The following is a 27,063-nucleotide window of genomic DNA, read 5'->3' as shown; positions in this document are numbered from 1 at the left end:
GGTATCATTGGTGCTGTTGATTGCTTATCATGAAAACTGCAGTTAGGAGTATCGCTTTGAAATATGTTTGTATGTTAATATTGATTTATGTGTTCTATTATATATAACTGTTAAATAACTAAGAAGTTATCAAACTTTACGTAATTTATCAGAAAATGCTACATTTAGTAAGTATGGCTATTATAAAGAGGTATTTTTTCCTGAATGCACACAATTTTAAATCAAAAAGTAATCTAGGTATTTGATTCTTGAGCAGTTATTTGATATTCTAATTCTTCTGCAATACTTGGCATAAGACTTCACAGTTAGAAATATATTTATAATTAAGAACCTTTGTATTTAATACTATAGGTTTTGCACCAACAGGCTAGAAACATATACTCATTATATGAAATAACAAAAGGTGGCAGTCTGTTAGATACTTAATACAGAAACAGTGCTAATTGAAGAGTTGGAGTCATTGTTTAGTTAAAGTATTAGAGTGAATGAAGGGGGAAAACGCAGAACAAAAGTATTTAGCAGATTGGTAGTGTTTTTCCTCTGGCGTTCTTGTCAATCTAGAATAAACCTAAAGAAGTAGAGAAAAGAAAGCTGGAAGTGATTTAATTGATTGATTGATTTGATTGATCAAAATGAAATAATAGAAACATTTGAAGCCAAATTAGTCCATGAGACATAGTGAACAACATGTGTTGTGGGAATCTGGCTGAGACCTGTGAGACAAACTCTCATTAAAGAGACACCAGCATTTATATGACAGGATGTTTGTGAATAGTGAATAGCAATAGCATTTACATTTATATACCGCTTCACAGTGCTTTACAGCCCTCTCTAAGTGGTTTACAGAGTCAGCATATTTTCTCCAACAATTTGGGTCCTCATTTTACCTACCTTGGAAGGATGGAGGCTGAGTCAACCTTGAGCCTGTTGAGATTTGAACTGCCAAATTGCAGGCAGCTGAACCATATAATATTGCGTATTGGAAACAATAGCAATATAATTCAATAGAACTGTAAACAAGATTCATGATCTTGGGTCACTGTTAATTGTAAAATGATTTACAGATATAAAACGAATTGAGAATGCAATAAGACAGTAGGACATGTATTCAGGAGTCTTGAATAACCAGTAACTCCTTTGGGGCCTTGAATAAACAGTAACTCCTTAATAATTCATGTCCAACTACACTCATAATTTAAACAGGTAAATCCTTGCTTAAAGGATTATGGACTGGTAAACTGCAGCAAGAGTGAATGGGTGAGTGCTGTGATGTGATTGCAGGCAGAGGTAGGGCTGAGGGTGGTTAGCACGAATGCAGCTGAGGCTTGTACTTGCCCTGCTGGGGGCTTTCCAGAAAAAAAGCAGTGGGAATGATTGTCTGGAGCAACTTGTGACCTCCTGCTGGCTTCCTCATTGACTTTGCTTATGGGAAGGTAGCAGGGAAGGTTGCAAATAGTGATCACGTGACCACCATTGCCTAGAATTTCAACATTTATAAATACTGCTAAAAATCTGCAAAGAATTCTTTCTATTATGAAATATAACTATAATATTCCTGTCAACTCTAATTGAGAAAAATAGTGATTGGCAATATTTGAGATGCAAAGCATATGAACAAAGGAACACATTTATCTTTGCAGTATATGCCACATCTATTTACAACAAGCCCAGATGTGAAATTTGCCTCAATAATTAGATTTTTAATTGGTATATCATAAGACAGATCAATCATTCCTCTGTTTGACATAAAGAAATCTATATAGATACAATTACAATGATTTTTTTCACAATCATTTTTTCTGGCCTTTTCCCCTTACCTTTGCTCCCTTACCTTTTTCCCTTACCTTTGCTCTATATTAAGTAAACCTGCATTTGTAACCTTGAAGAGGAAAGTGGAGGGTGAATATGTTTGCTGGATAATGCTTGTATTAAATGTGGCTTAATTCATCTTAGTATATTTTTCCTGATATATAGGATATACCCTCCTTTGCCATTTCATATATAGGATGTAACAGGTTTGTAACTTAGTGTTGAAATAGGTGACATAGATGCTATGCATTTTGAGTTATTTAAATATTAACTAATGATTATCATTTAATAACCAAGTACTCTCTTCTTATAGTTGCCGGACAAGTAATCGAAAAAGTTTGATCTGTAATGGACAGTCTTCAGCTATGCCTCGGCCCCATTCACCACTTTCTGCTCATGCAGGTAATACCGTTGTTCTTTTAAAATCTGTTATAGTATTTTCCTGTTTAAAATTTTGTCTAAATGTAGAGTATGTGATATGATGTGTTTTAATGTAGAATTTAATAATATGAAATGCAGGTTTAATATTTATTGGAATGAATTTGTCATATCTATTTGAATAATTCTTGCTTATAACCATAGCAAAAGTCATTGATAAGATAGGAGTGAAAAAATTTAAATACTGTAATTAATGCATTATGCAACATTATAAACTGATAATTGTATCACTAGTTGATTTCTCTGTACAATTTGAACAACTGACATCAGTTATTCTTTTTAAAGTGAATTGGTTATTCTCACTGATCAGAAGCAGTACAAGATAAAAACATCTGCAGAATTGACATAAAATAGATTTGGAACTATAACTTCAGGCAAAACAAATGTAGTTGATATTAATTGTAATAGATGGCACAGGTTTACAGATAGAGCTTTGTTACATTCATTTTTGCTAGATCCTAATAAACTAAAACAAAGTACAAATAAATGTTTATGCGAAGGTTGGGTAAACTTGGGCCAATTGCACTCTCTCAGCTGGTGGTGGTAAAAAATAGAAGGAGGAAAGAGAATTAGGGTAATGGAATGTGTTGATGATCCTTGGGGGATGAGGGAAAGGGGTGCTGCTTAAGGAAACAATGAAACAAGAGAGAGAGGAGCCTACAGTCACCACATTATTTTGCTAAAAATAATAAAAGTGGGATTATTTTTTTTAAAAAAATCTAATTAAAAGAGGACTGATAACAATTTTCAGAGGTTTTCTAGAACAGAAGAAAGGTAAATCAATTCTGATGGATTATGTGCTTACTTCTTAAAAAAGGTTTAAACCACCATAGTAGAACCTCTTAGCATAATCTATGAAATATCTTTCAGAACCAGCTCCTTACCTAATTTACGGTCACTAGCCACGGTCATCCCTATCTTCAAAAAAGTAGCCTAGTTGAAAATTACAGACCAATTTCCTTACGTTGCATCACCTGCAGAGTCATGGAATGAATTATAAACCAATCCATTACCCTCTACTTAGAGACAAACAGCCTACTCTCTAACAAGCAGTTTGGCTTCAATCTGCAACTCTTACACTGCAAAAACATATGGACTTCACAACTTGTCCAGGGTAAAGCAATAGACACAATTTATATAGACTTCTGTAAAGCCTTTGATTCAGGGTACACGACAAACTACTTCTAAAACTAAAATCTTATGGCTTTTCCGGATCCCTGCATAAGTGGATAGCTGCATTCCTATCAAACAGGCAACAAGTAGTCAAAATAGGGAACACCTTATCTAAACCTGCACCTATTAAAAGGGTGTCCCCCCAAGGTAGCATTTTAGGACCCACACTCTTTTTCTTTTATATAAATGACCTTTGCGATCATATTATAAGCAACTGCGTTCTCTTCACTGATGATGTAAAACTTATTCAACACCACCGACAATGTGCTACCCTACAAAAAGACCTTGACTATGTGTCAGAATGGTCAAACAATTGGCAACTCCAAATCTCAACCAACAAATGCTCTGTTTTACACATTGGAAAAAACAACAACAACAAAAAACAAAAAAACCACAAAATACAAGCTGGGAGGATACGACCTCGTAGACAGCCCTGACTCTGTCAGGGAACTTGGAGTACTCATCTCAAATGGTCTAAGTGCCAGAGCTCACTGTAACAGCATTGTCAAAAAGGCATTAAGAGTTGTTAACCTAATCTTGCATAGCTTCTTCTCCAGTAATATTGAACTGCAAACTAGGACATACAAAACATTTGCTAGACAAATTCTTGAATACAACTCATCTGTCTGGAACCCGCATTGCATATCGAACATTAATACAATTGAATGAGTCCAGAGATATTTCATGAGAAGAGTCCTCCTTTCCTTTGCTCGCAACAGAATAACTTATGCCACCAGATTTGAAATTTTGGGCTTAGACAATATAGAACTTCGCTGTCTTCAGTCCAACCTAAGCGTAGTACATAAAATTATATGCTACAATGTCCTACCTGTCAATGAATACTTCAGCTTCAACCACAACAATACACGAGCACACAATAGATATAAACTTTTTTAGTGAAAGGTTAGTATTTTCCTCACTTGGAAACAAAAATATGTCTTCATATAAAATGTTAATGTTTTTGCACTTAAATATTTTTTACCTTCTGGAGTAATTAAAAGTATTCCCTAAATATTTTTGAAAGCAAATATTGGGCCTTAAAAAGTTACTTTGCTGTCCAGATGCATCAAACCTTAAGGCATATATTTTGAAAAGTTACAAAAGTTACAAAAAGTTACAAAATTCCTGATTACATCAAATAATACACATGCTGCAATAGCAACTAAGTTTTCAGGATTTAAAAAAAAAACTATTTCAAGAATAATTCTCCATATAATATATCAAGTTCAGATACATTACTATTTTAAATATTCGTGTGTGTCTTTATGTATGTCTGCCTTTGAGTTAGTTTGGACTCCTGGTGGAGCAGCTGACAAGATTTTTGTAAATGGTTTCTTCCTAAGAGTGAGAGAAAGAATGACCCATCAAAGCCACCCATCTGGCTTTGCCCCTAAGATGGGACCGGAACCCAACATTTTTCAGTTTCTAGCCTGGTGCCTTAACTACTATACCAGACTGATTCACTCAGGGATGATTAGCTACACTCATATCAATGTCTCTGTGTGTAATGTATCTTTAAATATTTTGGCGGGAAACAAGCACGTTGCTGATTGGTTGAAGCCGCCGGGTTAAACTGTATATAAGGAGAGGTTTTTCCCCAGCCCGGTTGCTGGGTTCACCATATAGTAAAGAGCTGTTGTCACTACCCTGGTCTCCTGCCTCGTTATTGCCCAAATCTAACATTGGCGACGAAGGTGGGATATCGAGGTTAAGAGCACCAGGAACGAGCTGAACACAACGAAAGAACCGAACCCAGCAAAGCTCAGGGCAGAATCGCAGCGATGGCCAGCTACACTCCGCCCACGCCGTTTGACCCATCCAGGGAGAAATGGGGAACGTACATGACCCGTTTCGAGAGCTTCCTGGAGGCAAATGAGCTGCAAGGAGTTCCAGACAACCGCAAAAGGGCCTATTTCCTGAGCCACTGCGGTCCCGAGGTCATCGACATCGCGGAAGCCCTGGCAGAGCCAACGCCGGTACAATCGGTATCGTGGCAAACTCTGCAAAATCTCCTAAAGAACCATTTCGCCAACACCGTCCAAGTACGTACGGCGGTTTGAATTTGGAGAGCGCAGACAGCAAGAGGGCGAATCCATCAGCGAGTACATGGCCGCCCTGAGGAAAGCCTCCAAAGACTGTGGGTACCGAGATTTGGACGAGGAGTTACTAGAGCAACTCATCCGTGGGGTCAGAGACATGCGTTTGCGGAGGCGGCTGGTATCAAAAAGGAATCTAAGGCTGGCAAACGCCTGGACGGCCAGAGCTCATGAGATGTCCACCCAAGCGGCGGAAACCCTACAAAAGCCACTTACGCCAACGGCGAGTGCAAAAGAAACCCCGGTGCACAACGAAGAAATCCAGACCGAATCAGACGGCGAGGATGAGGAGGGAGTTTGCCTCACCGAGAGAAGGGGCAAAGAAGACCGGGATGAATGCGGAAGTTGCGGAGGGCAACACCAGCGTCAACGATGCAAGTTCAAGGACGCTACATGTCGGCGGTGCGAGAAGAAGGGGCACCTGGCTCAAGTCTGTCGAGCACCCCAACCTTCCCGCCGAAAATTCAAATCGACCAATCAGAGCGCAGGATCGGCAAGGCAACCCGTGATTGGTCTAAACAAAAAGGGCGCGAGTTCAAATCGAACGACCGTTGTAATAGGCCGTGCAGCAACCCGCGTCGAGAAGAAAATCTTCACCAGACCAAAGATAGAAGGAGTGCCGTGCCGACTAGAAGTGGACACAGGGTCAGCGATCACAATCATGTCCTGGGACACTTTTGCAAAAGCTTTGCCGAAAACCGCCAAACGCAAACTGCAAACACAACGGCTACGAGTGCACGACTACCAAGGGAATCGCATCCCTGTTCGAGGGACCACCTCCGTCCGCGTCAAGTACGGACCACACAAGAAGACCCTGCCCATCACGATAGTCGAAGGGACCCTGCCAAGTCTGTTGGGTCTAGACTGGTTCCGTGCATTGGGCATGGGAGTGACTGGCATCTACAGAAGTGACTGTAACCTAAAAGACACACTCATGAACGAGTTCGAAGATGTCTTCAAGGACTGCCTGGGCAAGTACAAGGGGACCCTGCCAAGTCTGTTGGGACTAGACTGGTTCCGCATTGGGCATGGGAGTGACTGGCATCTACAGAAGTGACTGTAACCTAAAAGACACACTCATGAACGAGTTCAAGATGTCTTCAAGGACTGCCTGGGCAAGTACAAGGGGACCCCTATTTCCTTCAACTTAGACCCCAGGTAGCCCCCATTAGGTTAAAGGCAAGGAGAGTCCTTTGCCCTTAAACCCAAGATTGACAAGGAGATAGACAAGCTCATCAGTCAGGGATTCTGGTGCCAGTCGATCACGCAAAGTGGGAGACGCCAATCGTCACCCCAGTGAAACCAGATGGGTCAGTTAGAATCTGCGCTGACTACAAGGCGACGTTAAACAAAGCCTTACAGAAAAGCGCTTACCGGTTCCCGTGGTGCAACACTTGCTGCACTCGCTGGGGCAAGGGCAAGTCTTTGCAAAGTTAGACTTGGCTCAAGCCTATCAACAACTGCCCGTAGACGCCAACACAGCCAAGCCCAAACGATTGTAACTCACAGAGGTGCTTTCAAGTGTACCCGTTACAGTTTGGGGTGAGTGTGGCACCTGGTCTATTCCAAAATTTAATGGAGCGACTTCTGCAAGGGCTCCCAGGGTAGTCCCTATTTCGATGATGTATTGATATCAGCGAAAATTTAGAGGAATTGGGGAGCGTTGAGAAAAGTTCTGGGCATTTTCCGTCAGCCGGTCTAAAGGTTAAAGTGAACAAATGCCAGATAGGGGTAGAATCCGTAGAGTTCTTGGGCTACAGAATAGACAAGAAGGAATTCACCCCACTGAGAGCAAGGTCAAGGCAATAAGAAAGGCTCCAGCGCCCAAAAACAAAACAGAGCTACAGGCATTCCTGGGGCTAGTGAATTTTACGCGGTCTTTTAAAAAACAAGGCAACCGTTGCTGAGCCGCTGCATAAGCTTCTGGGAAAGAATACTGTTTGGTCTTGGGGAAAGTCGGAAGCTAGGGCTTTCGAAGCAGTAAAAAACCTACTCACGAGCGATAGCTTACTGATCCAGTATCATAGCTCATTGCCATTATTATTGGTTTGCGATGCCTCCCTTACGGGTGGGGCTGTGCTCAGCCACAGACTTCCAAATGGCACAGAAGCCCCAATAGCCTTCTACTCCAGAACGATGTCCTCGACAGAGAGGAACTATAGCCAGTTGGATAAGGAAGCGCTAGCCATTGTGTCAGGGGTAAAAAAGTTTCACGAATACGTTTTCGGCAGAGACTTTGAAATTGTTACAGACCATAGACCACTGTTAGGATACTGGCTGGCGATCGCCCAACGCCTGTGGCACTTTCGCCACGATTGACCCGATGGACTATCTTCTTAGCCGCTATTCCTACAAGCTGCAGCATCGACCGGAAAAGAGTTGGGGCATGCGGACGCCTTAAGCAGATGCCCACTACCAGGGGCGATCAAGACCCCACTCCGGGACGCCCATCCTGCTAATTGACTCTCTGGACTCTGGCCCAGTCACATCTAAGGAGGTGGCTCGGCATCATACCGGGACATTATTTTGAGGACTGTACTGGTTGGGTACAAGAGGGTGGCCGCCGGGCGAGCGCTTTAAAGAATTTGTAAAAACGTGGGGAACTTTCGGCTCAAGGGGTGCCTGCTATGGGGGATAGAGTGGTGATCCCAGAGAAATTAAGAAAAAGGGTGTTGGATCTCCTCCACGAGGGTCACCCAGGGATTGTTAGGATGAAGGGTCTAGCGAGAAGCTATTTGTGGTGGCCCTTAATGGACTCAGAAATTGCTGAAAGGGTAGGGAAATGCCAGGCCTGCCAGGAGTCCAGACCTCTACCCCCAACGGCCCCGGTTCGGGAATGGGAAAGACCCCAAGGGCCCTGGTCGAGAATCCACATTGATTTTGCCGGCCCCTTCCACGGCCAAACCTTTCTGGTAGTAGTCGATGCCTACTCCAAATGGCTGGAAATCATTCTCATGAGATCCATGACAGCCGAGGCCGTGATCTCAGTCCTACGGCACCTATTTGCAACACATGGGTTGCCCGACACATTGGTTTCCGATAACGGCCCGCAATTCACGGCAACACAGTTTGAGGAATACTTGGCAGAAGAGGGCATCCGCCATGCCCTCTGGGCGCCCTTCCACCCTGCGACGAATGGCCTTGCAGAGCGCCGTCCGAGCGCAAAGAGGCATTGTCCAGACTCAAGCCAGGCGACTGGCAATCAAAATAGATATTTTCCTGGCCGTCCAACACAGAACCCCTGTGCCACCACCGCAGAAGCCCTGCCGAATTACTAATGGGCCGAAAACTCAGGTGCCCACTAGACCGCTTAAATCCAACTATACACCGGAGGGTTACAAGGGGACTCGAAAAACAAGAGGAATGGATATAGGCGACCGGTATGGGCACACAACTATGGTGAGGCCCGACCGGGGTAGCAGGAAAAATTCTAAACATAACAGGTCCCAAATCATACTTGGTAGAGTTAACGGATGGCCGAGTATGGAGGCGACATATAGACCAATTGAGGAAACGGTTAGCCGGACAACCCGAGTCAGACGAAACAGGCCCTGACTATTCCATGTTTGAACCAACAGCTGACTCAAACCCGGGAAAATCGCAGGACTTAACTGAATTCCCGGAGGTCCAGCGACGCCCACAGGTTCCTGTAGAAAACAGCAGGGACGACTCTGCAATAATCCAGGGCCGGATGGCCTAGAGGAGGAGCCGAGAGGAGCAAACAGCCCTCCGGTCAGCTCAACCCACTCCCAGAGACTGTACTGCGAGGTCCGAAAGAATCAGGAGACGCCCAGTCTATTTACGTGATTACGTAGAAAAGTAATATGTAAATATAATGTAAATATATAGGTAAAGTGTTTTCTGGGAGGGAAGGAGTGTAATGTATCTTTAAATATTTTGGCGGGAAACAAGCACGTTGCTGATTGGTTGAAGCCGCCGGGTTAAACTGTATATAAGGAGAGGTTTTTCCCCAGCCCGGTTGCTGGGTTCACCATATAGTAAAGAGCTGTTGTCACTACCCTGGTCTCCTGCCTCGTTATTGCCCGAATCTAACACTGTGAATAACCTGTGTTGATACCTTATATAATGTCTGATCCCATTGATTAGATTTAAATAGTAGTCAACAGTCATTGCAAACTACCTGTCAATGAATACTTCAGCTTCAACCACAACAATACACGAGCACACAATAGATATAAACTTTTTTAGTGAAAGGTTAGTATTTTCCTCACTTGGAAACAAAAATATGTCTTCATATAAAATGTTAATGCTTTTGCACTTAAATATTCTTTACCTTCTGGGGTAATTAAAAGTATTCCCTAAATATTTTTGAAAGCAAATATTGGGCCTTAAAAAGTTACTTTGCTGTCCAGATGCATCAAACCTTAAGGCATATATTTTGAAAAGTTACAAAAGTTACAAAAAGTTATAAAATTCCTGATTACATCAAATAATACACATGCTGCAATAGCAACTAAGTTTTCAGGATTTAAAAAAAAAAACTATTTCAAGAATAGTTCTCCATATAATATATCAAGTTCAGATACATTACTATTTTAAATATTCGTGTGTATCTTTATGTATGTCTGCCTTGGAGTTAGTTTGGACTCCTGGTGGAGCAGCTGACAAGATTTTTGTAAATGGTTTCTTCCTAAGAGTGAGAGAAAGAATGACCCATCCAAGCCACCCATCTGGCTTTGCGCCTAAGATGGGACCGGAACCCAACATTTTTCAGTTTCTAGCCTGGTGCCTTAACTACTATACCAGACTGATTCACTCAGGGATGATTAGCTACACTCATATCAATGTCTCTGTGAATAACCTGTGTTGATACCTTATATAATGTCTGATCCCATTGATTAGATTTAAATAGTAGTCAACAGTCATTGCAAACTACATGACATTTTTGAAGTCTTTGAAAGCATCAGGCTCTGGAACAATAGGATTTAGAGTAGACTAATACTCACAGAAAATATGTGAGTTATGAAGGTTATAGCCAGGCCTCTAAAATTAATATTTTTTCCTCAATTGCTACACAATTAAATATTTCATAGCATACTTTTTTTAAATCTTGTATAAAAGTTTGTCCAACAAGAAGATTTTTTGCAGCCAGAATAAACTGAGTCCTTAAAAAGGGCCAGGTAGGTATGGGGCAATGAAAAAGAAAAGAAATAATTAACTAAGATACATAATAGCAATAGCACTTAGACTTATATACCACTTCACAGCGCTTTACAGTCCACTCTTAAGTGGTTTACAGAGTCAGCACATTGCCCCCAACAATCTGGGTTCTCATTTTACCTCAGAAGGATGGAAGGCCAAGTCAACCTTGAGCCTGCTGAGATTCAAACTGCCAAATTGCAGACAGCTGGCAGTCAGCAGAATTAGCCTGCAATACTGGATTCTAATCACTGTGCCACCACGGATAAGAAAAGTACTATTAAAAATATATTACTTTGAAATGGTTGGATCAAAAGCAGTTCTATCATCCCCTTTCCTTTTGTTTCTTACATTCCCCATGTTGAAATTGTGGCCCTGCTGGTCAGCACCCCATTTTTCCCAAATAACTCTTCATCGAACAAGTAAGACATTGACTCCAATAAAAAGTGGCAAACATGCTTAATTTTCACCTCACTGTTAACTTCTTTTTTGCTTTTAAAAGAAAGAAAGAAAAAAGAAATAGGATTTGAAACTCAGGAATGAAGTATTGCTGCTCATCTCATCTCCCAAGTATGCATGGATACAAATAGGGCTGTGTGGGTACATTAATTTCCCTTGACAATTCCGTCTCTTCCCTGCCTGATTAGTTTGTTTACATAATTCATGTTGTAAAACAGTTTCAGTGCTTCCTCGTTGTTTTCATTTAGATCAGAATTTCCTCAAGAACAGAGGAGTTTTATAAGGAAAAAAAACACACCTCAGCAACACAATAGATTTCCTTAATAAAATATGAACTGCAATAGAGCGGTTGTAATCAAGACTACTGGTTTATTTTGGAAGGAAACAAACCATTGGGTGGGAATTAAAGAGTTAAGAACCAGCTAAAGAGCTAGCAGGGTAAACTGTTTTAAATGACAGAAAATATTTTCAATAATAAAAAAAATAAAGCAGCCAAAAACAACAGAAGGTTAAAAATATGACATGGGTCTAACAATATTTTAAAGATATGGCTACTTATAAATGATTCTGAAACCAGAAGGCCCATTAAGAAATAACAAATTTCACTATTCAATATTCTTTTGTATCTTTAAATCTGACTTTCATAAGGCAACCTTTTAAGTAAGGGACTATGATGTAAATGATGTAGCTATTTTATTTAAATTGGGAGAAGCTAATAGGACTGAAACCATGCAGAATCATAAATACCCAGTCTTTCATTTTAGCAGATTTATATTCTAGATTAGAAGAAGCAGTTTAAATATATAAAACAGAAATATTTTAATTTGGCCAGTAAGCCTAAAAAATTATCTTCTCTTATACCAAGGTACAGATTAAACTATTATACAAAAGAGGTACAGTGGTTCAGTGGCTTAAAGATGCTGGAATTGGCAGCATGAAAAGGTCAGCTCTCCATACTCCAGCAGTTCGAGCCCTAGTACTGCATGATGGAGTGAGCTCCCATCACTTGCCTTAGCATCTGCCAACCTAGCAATTTGAAAGCATGTAAAAATGCAAGTAAATGGATAAGTACCACTTCGGTGTGAAGCTAATGGCATTTTGTGGGGTAGCAAGGAACCAACTGGCACTGGTGCTGCCTGAATGCGAGGCAAAATTGGTGTAGAAAGTCTTGGATAACGCTGATACTTGGAAAGTGTTGTTAGCTACCCTCTCTGTGGAGCTAGTTTGCCCCCTGCAGTGGACCCTGGATAGCATGCGAGTGTGAACTAAACAAACTAGCAATCCTAGGCAGCGAAACTACTTATAATAACATTGTAGACTCCCTGGCTCTCAGTGTACAAACACCATATGTTAAATAAATAATAACATGTTATATACACTATAATTCATTTTCATTTGTAGGATATTTTATGTTATACAATCATAATTAAATTGGTAGAACATTTTATGGTAAGTAGTTAATCAATGAAGATCTGATATGTCTTCATATTTTAACTGATACACTTCATTAATAATTTACTAAGTTAAAAAAACAAATACCGAAACGAAGGTTGAAAAATGCAAGTCCTATATGCAGTAACTCAACTGTATTCACTAAAGTGACATGATATATTTTTGTGAAACACAATAAAGGCTTATCAAAGAATTTTATAAAGATACTAATTCATTTTCTGACAGGCATCTTTGCTTATAAAAAGTTCAATTTTGTTTTGTATCACCTATATATTTTGCCTATAGAAAATCCTCATGTTCCAGTTATACATGTTGAGGGTAGAGGAAGAAGGAGATATCAGCCACTGTGTGCCAAGCATTCCCAGTGTTTAGCAGCAAGTTGAATGGTTTCATGTAGAGCTGTGGTGGTGCAGTGGTTAGAATCCAGTATTGCAGGCTGACTCTACCTACTGCCAGGATTTTGATCCTGACCACTTCAAGGTTGAGTCAGCCTTCCATCCTTCTGAGGGGGTAGTAAAATGAGGATCCAGAGTTTGTTGGGGCCCTTAGAGTGTGCTGTAAGGCACTATAAGGAAGTATATAAACCTAAGAGCTATCGCTATTGCTATGTAAGAATAGTAACAAAGCCAAAGGAAATGCCCTCTTCACAATGAGGAATCACATCTTTATATCTTTCCAAATCATCTCTACATGGCCTGATTTTTCTAGCAGTAATATTCCATCTGATTTTAATAATGTGTTTATACCGTGTTTCCCTGAAAATAAGACAGGGTCTTATTTTCTTTTGACACCCCCCCACCCCAAATAAGGGCTTGGCCTTATTATTGGGGGTCTTATTATTTTGGGGGTGCAGGAGGTGGCGAGTGTGGGACTGGATGTCCTTTCACTGCCATCATCTCCCCTCCCTGTTCTTTGCGCCGGCCGAGCAGCACAACACGTCCTACCCCACTCCAATGGCAACAGCTGCTTTCCTTCCCCGCTGTCTCTTTATTGAGAGGGGTGGCAGGTGGGGCGGGTGAGAATCGGGACACAGGTCTTACCTTTCACGCTCCATTGCTTTTCACGCCGTTGTGTCCAGGGAAACCCGCTGTAAAAGAAAATCTTCTCGCGAGTTCAATCAAACTTCTCGAAGGGAGGGGAACCTTGACCTTTATCGAAATAAAATAAAGCACCACAGATGATGTAATTTGTGTTATATGTTTAATGTTTTAATAACACAAATGACACAAATTGGTATACATGACCTAGTTTGGGTCATTGGTTTAAAAAGAGAAGTAATATATTACATATTACTGTAATAGGTTGTATTTTAATACTTTGTTTTGGTCTACATACATACTTAAATATATTTTTAGTATATAGAAAATATGGGTTTTATATACTAAAATACAGAAATTATATTTTCTGCTGAAGAAAAAAAAGAGTATTTGAAGAAAATAATTTGGGCTTCCATCCATTTAGTTTGGCTCCATTAACTTGTTTCTTCAGTCCACCAAGCATGGTTCCTAAAGAAATAAGGTCCTGGGAAAGAAAAAAAAATGGTTATTCATCACTGTCTTAGCTGCTTTTTCATTTGCATTTATTTAATATCAGTCCAAATACAAAAAATATTATGTTTGTTTGGGTGAAAAGTGGGAGACTTTGCACCAAATTATTAATACAGGTAGTCCTCAACTTACAAACACAATTGAGCCCAAAATGTATGTTGTCAAGTGAGAAATTTGTTAAGTGAGTTTTGCCTCCTGTTACGACTTTTCTTTTCACATTTGTTAAGTGAATCACTGCAGTTGTTAAATTAGTAACATGGTTGTTAAGTGAATCTGGCTTCCCCGTTGACTGCTTGTCAGAAGGTTGCAAAAGATGAACACATAATCCCTGGACACTGCAACCACCATAAATGTGAGTCACTTGTCAAGTATCCAAATGTAAATCATAGTACCATAGTAACTTTGAATGGCCACTAAGTGAACTGTTATAAGTCAAGGACTACCTTTACTCACATTCCTTGAGTTAGTACATAAGATATCCTGCCAGGTACCTTAAATAGAGCACAACTCAGTTTCATATAAGTATATATGGAAGATAAGGCAAAAAGGGGCATCTAAATGAGAAATAATAATTGGAATTTATTACAGATTCTTGTTGAACCTCATGATTTATGGAACTTTCTCTTAAGATATTTTATATTTATCTTGTTCATAACAGGCAGCAGTCCTCAAGACAGCCCTAGAAATTTTTCTCCTAGTGCCTCAGCCCACTTCTCTTTTGCACGAAGGTAAGAAAATATATGCTTATAACATTAGAATTATCAGAAAAATATTTTTGATACGTATCTTTAATGATAATGCTGATGGTTAGGGTGTTAGCTCATTTAGTAGTTTCTTGATTGGATATTGTTTACATCTTGATTTTGGATCTGATATCAATCTTGATGTTAATCTGTGCTGATCTGGGTATTGATTGCTAGTGGAAAGGTGTTTTGTTTTTTTTGTTCCAACCAAAGACGGTCCACAACCATTCCTACCAACACTGACATCCCTTCTAGCACTGATAATGTTACCTAGTTCGGTAATGAAACGTTTGTAAAGAAGCAACCAAACTCAGAGAGCACCAAGGACCCTTCATTTCAACCCTAAGCTATAAATATTCTCCTTTCTCAATGAGATACATAATCATTTGCAACAAGCTCTATCGCAAATTATGTTATAGTAACCCACCACTGTCTCTCTATAAGAGGTTGAATTTGTCCCATCTTTATTATCTGAGAAAAACAAAACTAGATCACCTCCATAGCATTATCAAAAACTTCATTTGCAGGATGCTTGAATAAATTTTATAAATGATCAAGGAAGCCAGGAAGAATTAAAAATTTGTATAATTCACTTGAGCATCTTTTTGTGCATCAAAAATTGTTAATATGGGTAGTCAGTTTTTCTTTACTAGAGAAACTAACTGTAGAAATTAATCCCACTTGTTTAAGTTATTTGAAGATTCTGTGTAATTTACTCATACTTAAAAAATTGTCCTTTTGTGTTTCTTTCTAAATATATTTGGTACAATTACATTTGCAGTCATGGGCATCGAAATGAAAGGTAAACTATCTCTTACCTGTACAAGCTGTGCTCACTGTTGCAGCCATGTCTGTGCAAGGCTGAATAGGTCATTACAGCAAGTCCAGATACAATCTGCAGCTATTCTGTTTTCTGCCTGCTTCTTTTGCCTCATAGAGAGAAAACAAGGAGTGCTTGTGTGGTGTGTGGTGTGTTTCCCCCCCATGTATGTGTATTTAAAGTGTTCAGTCTGATACGATTAGGCACCTATCTGTGTGGTAGATAAAGTGTTACATTCACATGTGGGACTAAATATAGCTGTGTTTCTGCATGCTGAATTCTGAACAATGTCGAGCAGACATTTCTTATATGATAGTTAAATCATTCATATTATGCATGTAACTTGCTGTACAAACTATAGCTTGGTTGAGTTTCCTGATTTATGCTTTGTGAGATGTTTGTCTGAGAATAGTATTGCTTGGTAATAGTGAAATTTAAAGCATAGGCAACAGCTATGCATGTGTTAGATAAATATTTAGGCTGTGACTGGGAATGAAACTAGGTCGGTAGTTCTATGTCTCAAATTTCATTACATGTATTAAAGATAAAAAATGTTCCATATGATCAATATTTTGCCAAAAATATAATCATCTCTGTTTCATTTTGCAAATAAAACAATTATCATTCTTTATTCACTTTAACTGTCAATCTACATGTGTTATATTTAGTACGTAGATTGTTTTCTCTACTTTCTTCCTAGTTGGCATTTTGAATTGGCTAATCAGAATGATGAAATCTTCCATTTGTTTCCAAACATTTGCACATGCTTTAAAAAAAATGCACTGAATAAGACTTGCTTATAGTGCTGTATTTTCCTTTTGGTCATATTATTGCATAAACTCTATTTGAATATTTTGGCATAGTAAAATTGCAGTTGTATTTTGTGACTAAACTCAAATACACTTTAGGACTGATGGACGGCGTTGGTCACTGGCATCTCTCCCTTCTTCTGGATATGGTACAAATACTCCCAGTTCAACAGTTTCAGTAAGTGATTTCATACTGGCTTCTTTCTGTAACATATTTTCAGATTCAGCTCTCTCTGAAAACTGTGGTGTTTTGGGTAGTATTGACAAGTAAAGAATGAACTCTGTATCACAGTACACACACACACACACACACACACACACACACACACACACACACACACACACACACACACGAATATATACTGTGAAGTTTAAACTTAATAATCTGTTGAGAAGTTTGATTGTAGAGACTGGTTGTGTCATATTTTCTACTAGATAGATAGAAACTGAGTGATGATGCTAGAACATCCAATAACTGGGCGTGTAAATTTTTATATTAGAATGTCAGAAATGTGCAGCACATTCCAAGGTCAAACCATTTTTACCCACACATTTTGAATAAGATCAGAATAGCACCGGAATAGCTATATTTCAAGGTCAAAGCAGGGCTTTTTGCTTTCCAAACAATTTGAAAATATTTTTATATTTTGCCCATTTTTACAACTTATTTCTGTGACCGCCACAAAACTAGGCAGCATCTTTATTCTTCATTTTCTTTTATAAGAGTTCTAGCAAACATTATTAAATAAAATGTAATTTGTCTGATTTAAATTAAATACTTATCATGACTTTAGTACTGAGTAGCTCAGCCACCTATAACTGCTTCTTATCTTTCTATCCATTAGAATGGAAGTGCTGAAGAAGTCTGTGGTTTCTATGTTGATAGTATAGGTTAGCGGCTAGCCTCAACAAATCTATCCAAAAAGGTTTATAATTGAACAATATGAACCTGAAAACTTGTAATAAATTAATCAATATTGATCAATACAGGAAGGAATATTTATTGTTATATGGTCACAATCTGGCTATGATAGTGAGAATTTCAGTCACCTTAAATAGAATTTGTGAACACATTGGTAAATGAGACAGAGATTTAAATGACCTAAATATACAGCTGATAGTTTAATCCACCCATTAGACTTTGAATAATTTACTCTAAAAAGTCTTGTGTTTGAATTATGGAAGGTAAGATCTGCCTGTAGTGATGAGAATTCAATGACATTTTCTCTAATCTTTCATTATTATCTATGCAAGATTTAACGCTGCATTAACCGTTATGTAAAAATTTTTGCATTGACAAATTTGAATTACCAGTACTTCCCCTGAAATAAACCCATCTTTTAATAAAGCGTCATATTCATTGGAAAATATGCTTGGTTCCTAGGTATTCTGGAATATTATTTTAGGTACTCAACTTTATTAATATTTATTTTTATGATGAATGGTATTCAAAAGAAACAGAAGGAATTATGATTAATTGCATTCCTCCATTCTTAGGTTACTTATTTTATCAAATTCTGCTATTTTAAAACTTTTAGAAAAATCTTATAATGAAATACTTTAGTAAGAGGTTTCCAGAGAGATTTTGTATTCATGTGACATTGAAGAGATTGTTCTGCACTAAATACTCATCAATTTGAAATTGAGCAAAGTTTATTTCACTAGAATATGTATGAGATAGTAAACATGTAATTAAGAGAAAGCCTGTTTTTCATTAACAGCTTTTTTTCACAGTTAATTTTTTTAATGTTATATTTTAAACAAAATCATAAATATGAGTAATTTTTCAGGAAGCAAACATTCTAATTTGTGAATTTAAATTCCAAGTGCTCTGATTTAGCACATGTTTTGGTTGGTATGGAAAATTATATTAGAAATGCAATATTGTACATTTACATGTAAAAAGAAACTTCTTTGTATACTGTAACCTTGTTGATAAGAAGTGAGAAGAGCTGATTTTTATTTTGACTATTGGTACATATTTCATACGTTTATTGCAGTCATCCTGTTCTTCCCAAGAGAAGTTACACCAGTTACCATATCAGCCAACACCAGACGAACTTCATTTTTTATCTAAACACTTCTGTGCTACTGAAAGTATCGCTAGTGATAATAGATGTAGGACCACTCAAATGAGGCCACGATCCAGAAGCCTCAGGTAGGTTTATTATTTTTTTCCAGAAGTATGACATCAGAGGTGGGTTTCAGCAGGTTCTGACCAGTTCTGGAGAACCGGTAATGGAAATTTTGAGTAGTTAGGAGAACCGGTAGTAAAAATTCTGACTGGCCCCGCCCCCATCTATTCTCTGCCTCCCAAATCCCAGCTGATTGGGAGGAAATGGGGAGTTTATAGTATCCTTCCCTTGGAGTGGGGTAGGAATGGAGATTTTACAGTATCCGTCCCATGCCACACCCACCAAGCCGTGCCACGCCCACCAAGCCACACTCTCAAAATCCGTGGTAAAAAAATTTGAAACCCACCACTGTATGACATGTATCTTGGTATCAGAACTTGTGAAAAATGATCTGAATACACACACACAAACAATATTATTATGCTTATACTGGTATTTGAGATGCCAAAAAATTTAATCTATCATGTTTTATATTGTTGTTTAAAAAGGAAAATCGATTCTGAAAGGTGCTTTCAATGTATAATTCTGCAGTATTTGTATGAAGTCTAGACTTTTATTGTAAAATTTGTAATTTTTATTCTGGTTAATTTCTAGTCTAATATTCTTTAGAAACATGATTATCAATGGACATTAGAAAAATTGATTAAATATATCTTTATCATAAACATACATTGAATGGCAATGTAAATTATTTGAAATCTCCAAATTTAAAGAAAAATGTGTAAATATATTTTGTTGTTAAAATGTATGGGTACTTTATAACTTTTAATAAAACACTGTATTCATGACTAGTAGAATGCAATGTATGGAATAGAGGTTTAGCAGGCAAAAGCTATTCTTCTCATGTTTGTGGTTCACAGCTTTGATTTTATTGAATAGCAGCACAATATAATTGAACAGGGGACTGTAATTTGTCTGTCAGTATAACCAAGTCAATCTAATGCAAGCATGCAATGAACCCTGATCAGATTTCTCTGGTATCATCTATTACTTTAATCAGAATTTAATGGAAGTATATAGATTTTGGATGAATGAGAAAAAGAAATATTGTTTGACAAGACAGGGCTAGATTGATAAAGGTAAGCTGATGTTTTATAATCAGGTCTTGCCACAATACATTCTGTTTGATGGAGAGAAATTTTAATCTAAGTGAGAAGAGGTAAACATTGATGGTCTCATTTTTGCAATGGATATTTTCTTTTGATGGATTTATCATTTGCTTATTAAGTATTTTGATTAAATTTTAAATTTGGAATAAAGTCCACCTCCTACAAACTTTGTAATTGTGTTTGTGTGTGTGTCTTATACATGCAAATATTTTCTTTTACTAAAATAATTTTCTTGATAAAACTGCAGTATACCTACAAAATTCTATAGTCTTGGCCTCCAGGTATGCCAGATTATGGCAAAATCACAAAAAAAGTAATCAATTTCATGATATTTTTTATTTAATTTATTTATTTTTCACATTTCTGAACCCAGAGGGATATACTTTTAGTCCTATTTTCTGGACTCACATACATACAACATTGTTATATCAAATATTTAATGGTGATAATTTTTAAAAAAACCACTAGGAACACTTGTTTTACTGCTCTTTTAATCATACTTGGAATAAGAGCTAATTCGTTGAGTTGAGCGGCTATAGAAATTGAAAAAATAAAATAAACCCATATTGTAGCATTTTAATATCAGGAATAATATTAGGCAATGTCTCAAAGTTGGCAACTTTAAGATGGGTGGATCTTGCCGGCCAAGGAATTCTGGGAGCTGAAATCCATCCATCTATTTTAAAGGGTCACAAGAGACTTCATCTTGAATATTAAGAGGTAACTCAACTTGACTAAAAGTTTTTCTCTTAAAGTATTACTCTGAACATGGCATAAAATAAATCATGAGTCTTGTTAAGAATTTGCGGCAGTCTTTCTTCCTTGTTTTCTTAGTACAATATTTATTAGCTATGTTCTCTAATATAAGAAACAACATATCAGAGCTGGCTTCAGCATATCTCTGTCCCACTAGTTCCTAAATTAATAATTGTTTAATATCTTTATCAATATATAAATGGATTAATATATATTAATCCATTTATATATTGATTTATTAATAATATGAGTATTGAATGGTTCATGAAGTAACTGCTTAATAATAGTCTAAAACTTTTCAATGTATTGAAATACTGTTAGAAGATATTCTGTTTTACCTAATGTGTAGACAGTTTGTCACCATTAATAGAAAATTAAAACATATTAACAGGTTTCAGAAAACTGCAAAACTTGCAGGAGACAAAAAGGGGAAAAGTACATTAAAAAAGGGATAATGCTGTAAATTAATGGAATATGTGAGATAGGCCCAAAGTGCTAATAAAACACAGACAAAAATTGGCAATCAAACAGAAACCAAGTAAAATAAGATACTGTTGGCAGATTGGAACAGTAAACAGAACCTGGTCCCACTATTTGGGCAGATTGTGACTTGTAATAAACTGGCTGTCAATGGAAAATATGGATTATAAATTTTAAATTAATTTAGAATGAAACTGAAGGGTTAATTTCTTTCTTGCAGTCCCGGACGTCCTCCTGCCTGCTGTGACCATGAAATTATTATGATGAACCATGTGTATAAAGAAAGGTTTCCTAAGGTAATAAAGAATATAAATTGTATCTAGTGTTAATTTCACAAAAAAACCATATGGAAAAACAGTGTTTTGTGTTTCAGATTAAAATAATCCCAAATAGCTTTTTTTCTTTTACGTTCCAGAAAATTTAAAGCAGCAATTTTTGACTTTTATGTTAATATTTAATTGTAAAAATGTCCTTATTGACATAGCAGAAAAATGTATCTGGAATCAATAAGTCCATATATAGTGTACATATGTACAATTTATAGGGTTATACTTTAAATATGGTTTTAATTTTTTGATTTACCTTTATAGCTTTGTTAATAATATCTGATTAAGTTCAAAGTTTCATTTATAATTTAAAAGTAATTTTTTGGTTTTTGCATTTGCTTTTGTGCAAATTTTGATTTAGAAGCTTAAGTTCATTAATACCTTGATTAAGTCTATAAAACATATATTATACAGGCTACTGCTCAGATGGAAGAAAGGCTTAAAGAGATTATCACCAACCATTCTCCTGAGAACATCCTTCCCTTGGCAGATGGAGTGCTCAGCTTCACCCACCATCAGATCATTGAACTGGGTCGTGATTGCTTGGATAAATCTCATCAGGGTCTTATTACCTCACGATATTTTTTTGAATTACAGCACAAATTAGATAAGCTCCTACAAGAGGTATAATCAATTAAGGTTTCATAAATTGCTAAGCAAAGTTTATTTATTTATTTTGTACCTTCAAGTCACTGTTTACTTCTGATGACAGCCTGCTGCTTTTTAGACAAGTTTTTTTCCAGAAGTAAACAGAAATTCTTTGGACATTTTGGACAGTAGATATTGATTCCATTACTATTTTCCAAGATCTTTCTTTGGCATGGAATCATTGTCAATTAGTCAACTACCGTATTTTTTGGAGTGTAAGACACTCCAGACTATAAGATGCACCTACCATTTTTGGTGGGGAAAACAAGAAAAAGAAATCTGACACTGACTCTGTGTCCCAGCAATTTTGCCTTGTTGCAGCAAACAGCAAATAGCCTGCTTTACTTTCATTTTCGTTTTCAGCATAGCTTGATTAGCACAAGAAAAACAAATCTGCTCCCAGCAATTTACCTCTTTGCAGCAAGCAGCAGAGGCCCGCGCAGCAATAGGCAATGGGAAGCCCTGCACCCTGAAACAGCTGAGCGTCAGGAGGCTGATCCAATGGACAATCAACTTGTGCTAGTTAGGTTGTGCTGAAGCTGAAATGGGCTGTTTCTTCTTGCTGCTTGCTGCAAGGAGGCAAATTGCTGGGAGGCAGAGGCCAAATTGTAGGGGCCAGTGGGTGGGCGGGGCTACATTCGGTGTATAAGACGCACCTAAATTTTCACCCCCTTTTAGGAGGGAAAAAGGTGCATCTTGTACTCCGAAAAATACGGTACTTAATAGTCTTTAGAAGTTTAAAATGTATTAGTAAAATGCATGAAGGTTTCATAATTTTGGAAGTACTTTGCATGTCAGTGTATTTGACAGATTGGGATAATTGTTTCTGTGTTTTATAGACAAATGAGTCTATGTTACTCATTCCAGTACAATGTAAACAACTATTTGTGAAAAAATACGGTTTTATGTGGTAAATCAGTATGGAGAAATAGATATTTAACCTAATGTTTTAATTCAGTGGAATGATTTTGATATTCTTAATTTATGAGTTTACCATTGATTCCCAAGCACGTTTATAAACAGTATCTTTAGAATCAAATGGCACTTTTATGGTTTTCATTTATGTATCCTCTATTTTCTGTCTGATTTACTGTGTTTCTCAACCATGTAGTCTTGCAGGAAAGCCTGCTGTTTTTGGAACTACACTGTGGGAATACAGTTTAGTATTTTGGTGATGCATTTCAGTCAGTCCCCAGCTGTGACATTCAGTAGATGGCTGTGTCCCCTGCTGCTTGGCACATTGTGATTGCAATGCATGGCCTAGGGAAGTCACAAGGCATCTGAACAGTTTTGTTTAGCTGACGTTTCAGGAGTTCTCAGGTCAAGGTTAACTGAGTTTTATTGCTGGAATTTTTTTCACTTTACAAAAGCTTTGTTTATAGTTTCACCTAGTGTTTCATTTAAGCCTTTGATACCAATAGTAATATATTAGGTATGTAGCATTTAGTAGACAGATATCTCTGAAATTTTGACAAAATGATTTATCCATTTCTTCTATTATTATAATTAATTAATGCTTGGAAAAGCTGAATTAAAAACAAATTAAATCTATTCAAAATCTGTTATTATTTTTATCTTAATTATAAATATTTACAAACTTTTTATGCATGAACTATACAAATGTTTTAAAACCAAATATCTAGGAGTGAGTTGTAATCTGTTTAATTCAATTCCATATACAAATAATTGTCCACCGTTGTAGACTGTAAAGTAGTATATGGGATTTGAACTTTATCCTACAACTGCTTTGAAATGAAGCAGAAAAGTGTCTTCTTGAGATATGAACAAAGGCATGTAAGAATATTTCCCCTAGGAAAGAAAATATGGTTGGGGTTGGTTTTTTTTGCATTTATTAGACTTCTGGAAGTCTACTCTTACAAGTCAGTTTTGATTACAAGTCAGTCCAGAATATATAATTTATTTCCCCATTTATCTCACTTAGATCATTCATTTATTGTTACTTCTCTAAATTTAAAAGTGTTTTGGGGGCCACATACAAACTTTCTGGGGTCACACATTGTGGTAAAATTGCCATAATTGATCAAATCAGTAGGGCTCCTTTCATATTATGTCTGTTTCTGTAATTTCTTCTCTAGCTTTCATTGTTAATTTGGACTAAGATGTTTGTCTTTCTACATAGTAATTTCCTATACCATAGAAATCAAACAAATGATAAATGGTAAATATCAGTTAGTAATTTATGCTAAAGAGTAATTGCTCACTTACAAATATATTGGTTTTCTTGAATGTTTAAGATTGTTGAGATGATTATGTTGAAATAATATAGTTCATTTAATTCATTATATTTACTCTATCATATTTGTGTTTCTTTGTGTCATGTTTAATATCAAGACTATTTTGATGCCTATTTAACAGGGCCAAGAACGATCAGAAAGTGGAGAACTGGCATTTATTAAGCAGCTTGTCCGAAAAATACTTATTGTCATTGCACGTCCTGCTCGTTTACTTGAATGTTTGGTAAGATTATGTTTGCTTTACATAACTTTGATAGCTAGTGAAGTATAGCATATAAATCATAAACATAAATGTTCATATATTGATTAAACTTAAATAGCATTAAATATATACCTGTCCAAAGAAGTGAGCAATTTCCTGTATTAATAACGATGACAGGACTATCCTTGGGTCTCACTGAAAATAGGGCAACTTTATTACATCTGATTTAATAGATATCTAATAAATGTTGAAAACAAATACTGGATCTGCAGGCTCTTTAGGGTCTGCCAATTGTCTGGTAATATCAGTGAGGAAGTGATGAATCTGCCAATGTCCTGATACATTGCTTAAAAACATGACAATACCTTGAAGAACACTTGAGGCTTTGATACTAATACTGCCAGATACTGTCAGAAGCAGATATTATCTGGCTAATATTAGAGACAAATGATATTTCTTATGTCCTGTAATGCATCAGGATATAGCTGTGTACATGCTTATGATAGCATTGAAGTCTGTTACACAAACAATATCTACGTTTAAAAATGTGTTTAAAATTTGGCAAAGAAATATGTTTAAAATTTGGCAAAGAAAAAATACACAATAATTTTAGAGAATGAATACAGTGTGCAATTTAACTTAAAATTACATATCTTTTTAAAACAAACAAACAATTGGATTGAATAAATCTAAGGAACAAAGAAATTTAATCATCAGATAACCTGGTAAATGTTAAAATAACATTTAATCAAATTTCATATAATTCACTGTTATATTTTACACTTTAGAGTTTACAGGTAATTTTGTATAGGTAAATAGCCTTGTAACAGATGCTTTATAGTCCATAAACATTTCATTACCAAACTAAGTAACATCATCCATGCACATCTGCAAGAAAACAACCATATCAGAGAGCTTCAAGTAGTGGTGGGTTGCTCCTGGTTCTGTCCGATTCTTTAGAAGAGGTAGTAAAAGCGGCGGGAGGCTCTGCCCACCCAGCCAGATGTCATAATTGATGATCTGCACATGCACAGACGCTTATGCACATGCTCCCGTTGCGAACCAGTAGTAAAGGTAAGTAGAACCCACCCCTGGCTCCAAGGACCCCACAGTTACTGTAGGCTGCATTAATGCAGTATGCACAGGATAGATTCCCTTACTAAGTTACTTTTCCATGCTGTCTGCAGCATGGTAGTCTCCATATTACTTTGTGCTATTCAATTTTATCCAGTAGTCTTTTGATGTTCCCATGCATGGATCTTGTGCAGGTGTGGGATTCAGAAATTTTAGCAACCAGTTCTCTGCCTGGTTGTTGGGTGTGTGTGGCCATTGTGGGCATGGCCTACTTGGTCTCCTGCACCACAGGGGGGAGGCATTTTCACCCTCCCCAGACTCCAGAGGCTTTTTTTGAGCCTCCAGGAGGGCAAAAATGGCTTCCCCGGGCTCTGGGGGAAATGGGCCTGTTTCCAGACTTCCAGAACTTCCGGTAGGCCCATTTTTCGCCCTCCCAGAGCCTCTACGAGGGTGCTGCACTTACCTGGCATCCAAAATGGGCTGCGTGGAGACTCCTGGGAGGGGAGGGGAGATGGCTGGGGTCAGCCAGTCCTTGCAACTATCGGTTCGGCGAATCAGATTAAAATTAACATCCTGTTCGTCCGAACTGGTCTGAACCCACTGAATCCCACCCCTGGTCCTATGTATCCAGATATTTAGAAATTCCTTTTTAAATAAATTAAGGACTTTTTTTTTTTGAGAAGTTAAGTTTAATTTCAATTTTTCCTCCTCGCTCTCCATTGCAAAACAAACAAAGACACAGAAATTGAAAGTGTCTTGCCAAGACACTTCCAAAAACCTCAGAAAATATATATATATATATATATATATATATAAAATTGAAAGTGTCTTGGCGACGTTTCGACACTTCTGGGAGCAATGTGTGATCGCAGAATGTGTGCAATGGGAGCAATGTGTGATCCCAGAAGCACGAAGCTGAAGCCTGAAGATGACGAATGAGACTTAAAATTGAAAGTGTCTTGCCAAGACACTTCCAATTTTACACGGAGAAAACCAACAACCAAAGACCTATATACAAACACCCGTGAAAACCTCAGAAAACATATATATATATATATATATATATATATATATATGTATGTATGTATGTATGTATGTATGTATGTATGTATGTATGTATATAGATACAGATATAGATACACACACACACACATACATATACATATATATATATGTGTGTGTGTTTTCGTAGGTTTTCACGGGTATATGTATGCAGGTTTTGGTATGTTCGGGTCTTTTTCCGTGTAAGATTGGAAGTATTTAGGCAACGTTTCAATGATATATATATTATATCTGCATTGCTGTTCACCAGCTCAAATCCCCCTGCAATTCAGACTAATCTGAGCACAACCAAGCCTCCACCCAAACAGGACACAACCCCATCCAATCAGAGCACAAAAAAAACCCCATCCAATCAGAGCACAGCCAAGTTCCCACCCAATCATTTCAAACCCCCACTAGCAGTTAAAAGGAAGAAACAGCTGCGATCACACATTGCTCCCAGAAGCACGAAGCTGAAGCCTGAAGATGACGAATGAGACTTCGTCGAAACGTTGCCAAGACACTTCCAAT

The 27,063-nt window shown here is 37.5% G+C and overlaps 1 protein-coding gene across 5 annotated transcripts in view; it reads left to right on the top strand.

Annotated features, from left to right (window-relative positions):
* The window catches only part of MAST4 (microtubule associated serine/threonine kinase family member 4), a 231,976-nt gene that overhangs the window by 158,908 nt on the left and 46,005 nt on the right, over positions 1–27,063 (top strand). For all 5 annotated transcript variants that reach the window (XM_058169501.1, XM_058169502.1, XM_058169506.1 and 2 more), the window contains 7 exons: positions 2,123–2,211; positions 14,793–14,862; positions 16,606–16,684; positions 18,507–18,664; positions 21,207–21,282; positions 21,727–21,936; positions 24,337–24,438. In XM_058169501.1, the coding sequence (XP_058025484.1) occupies positions 2,123–2,211; positions 14,793–14,862; positions 16,606–16,684; positions 18,507–18,664; positions 21,207–21,282; positions 21,727–21,936; positions 24,337–24,438 (784 nt within the window). The remainder of the gene's footprint in view (positions 1–2,122; positions 2,212–14,792; positions 14,863–16,605; positions 16,685–18,506; positions 18,665–21,206; positions 21,283–21,726; positions 21,937–24,336; positions 24,439–27,063) is intronic.

This window comes from Ahaetulla prasina, chromosome 2 (genome assembly GCF_028640845.1).
Source record: "Ahaetulla prasina isolate Xishuangbanna chromosome 2, ASM2864084v1, whole genome shotgun sequence".
Classification (NCBI taxonomy): Eukaryota; Metazoa; Chordata; class Lepidosauria; order Squamata; family Colubridae; genus Ahaetulla; species Ahaetulla prasina.
This window is presented reverse-complemented; position numbering and strand designations above follow the sequence as displayed.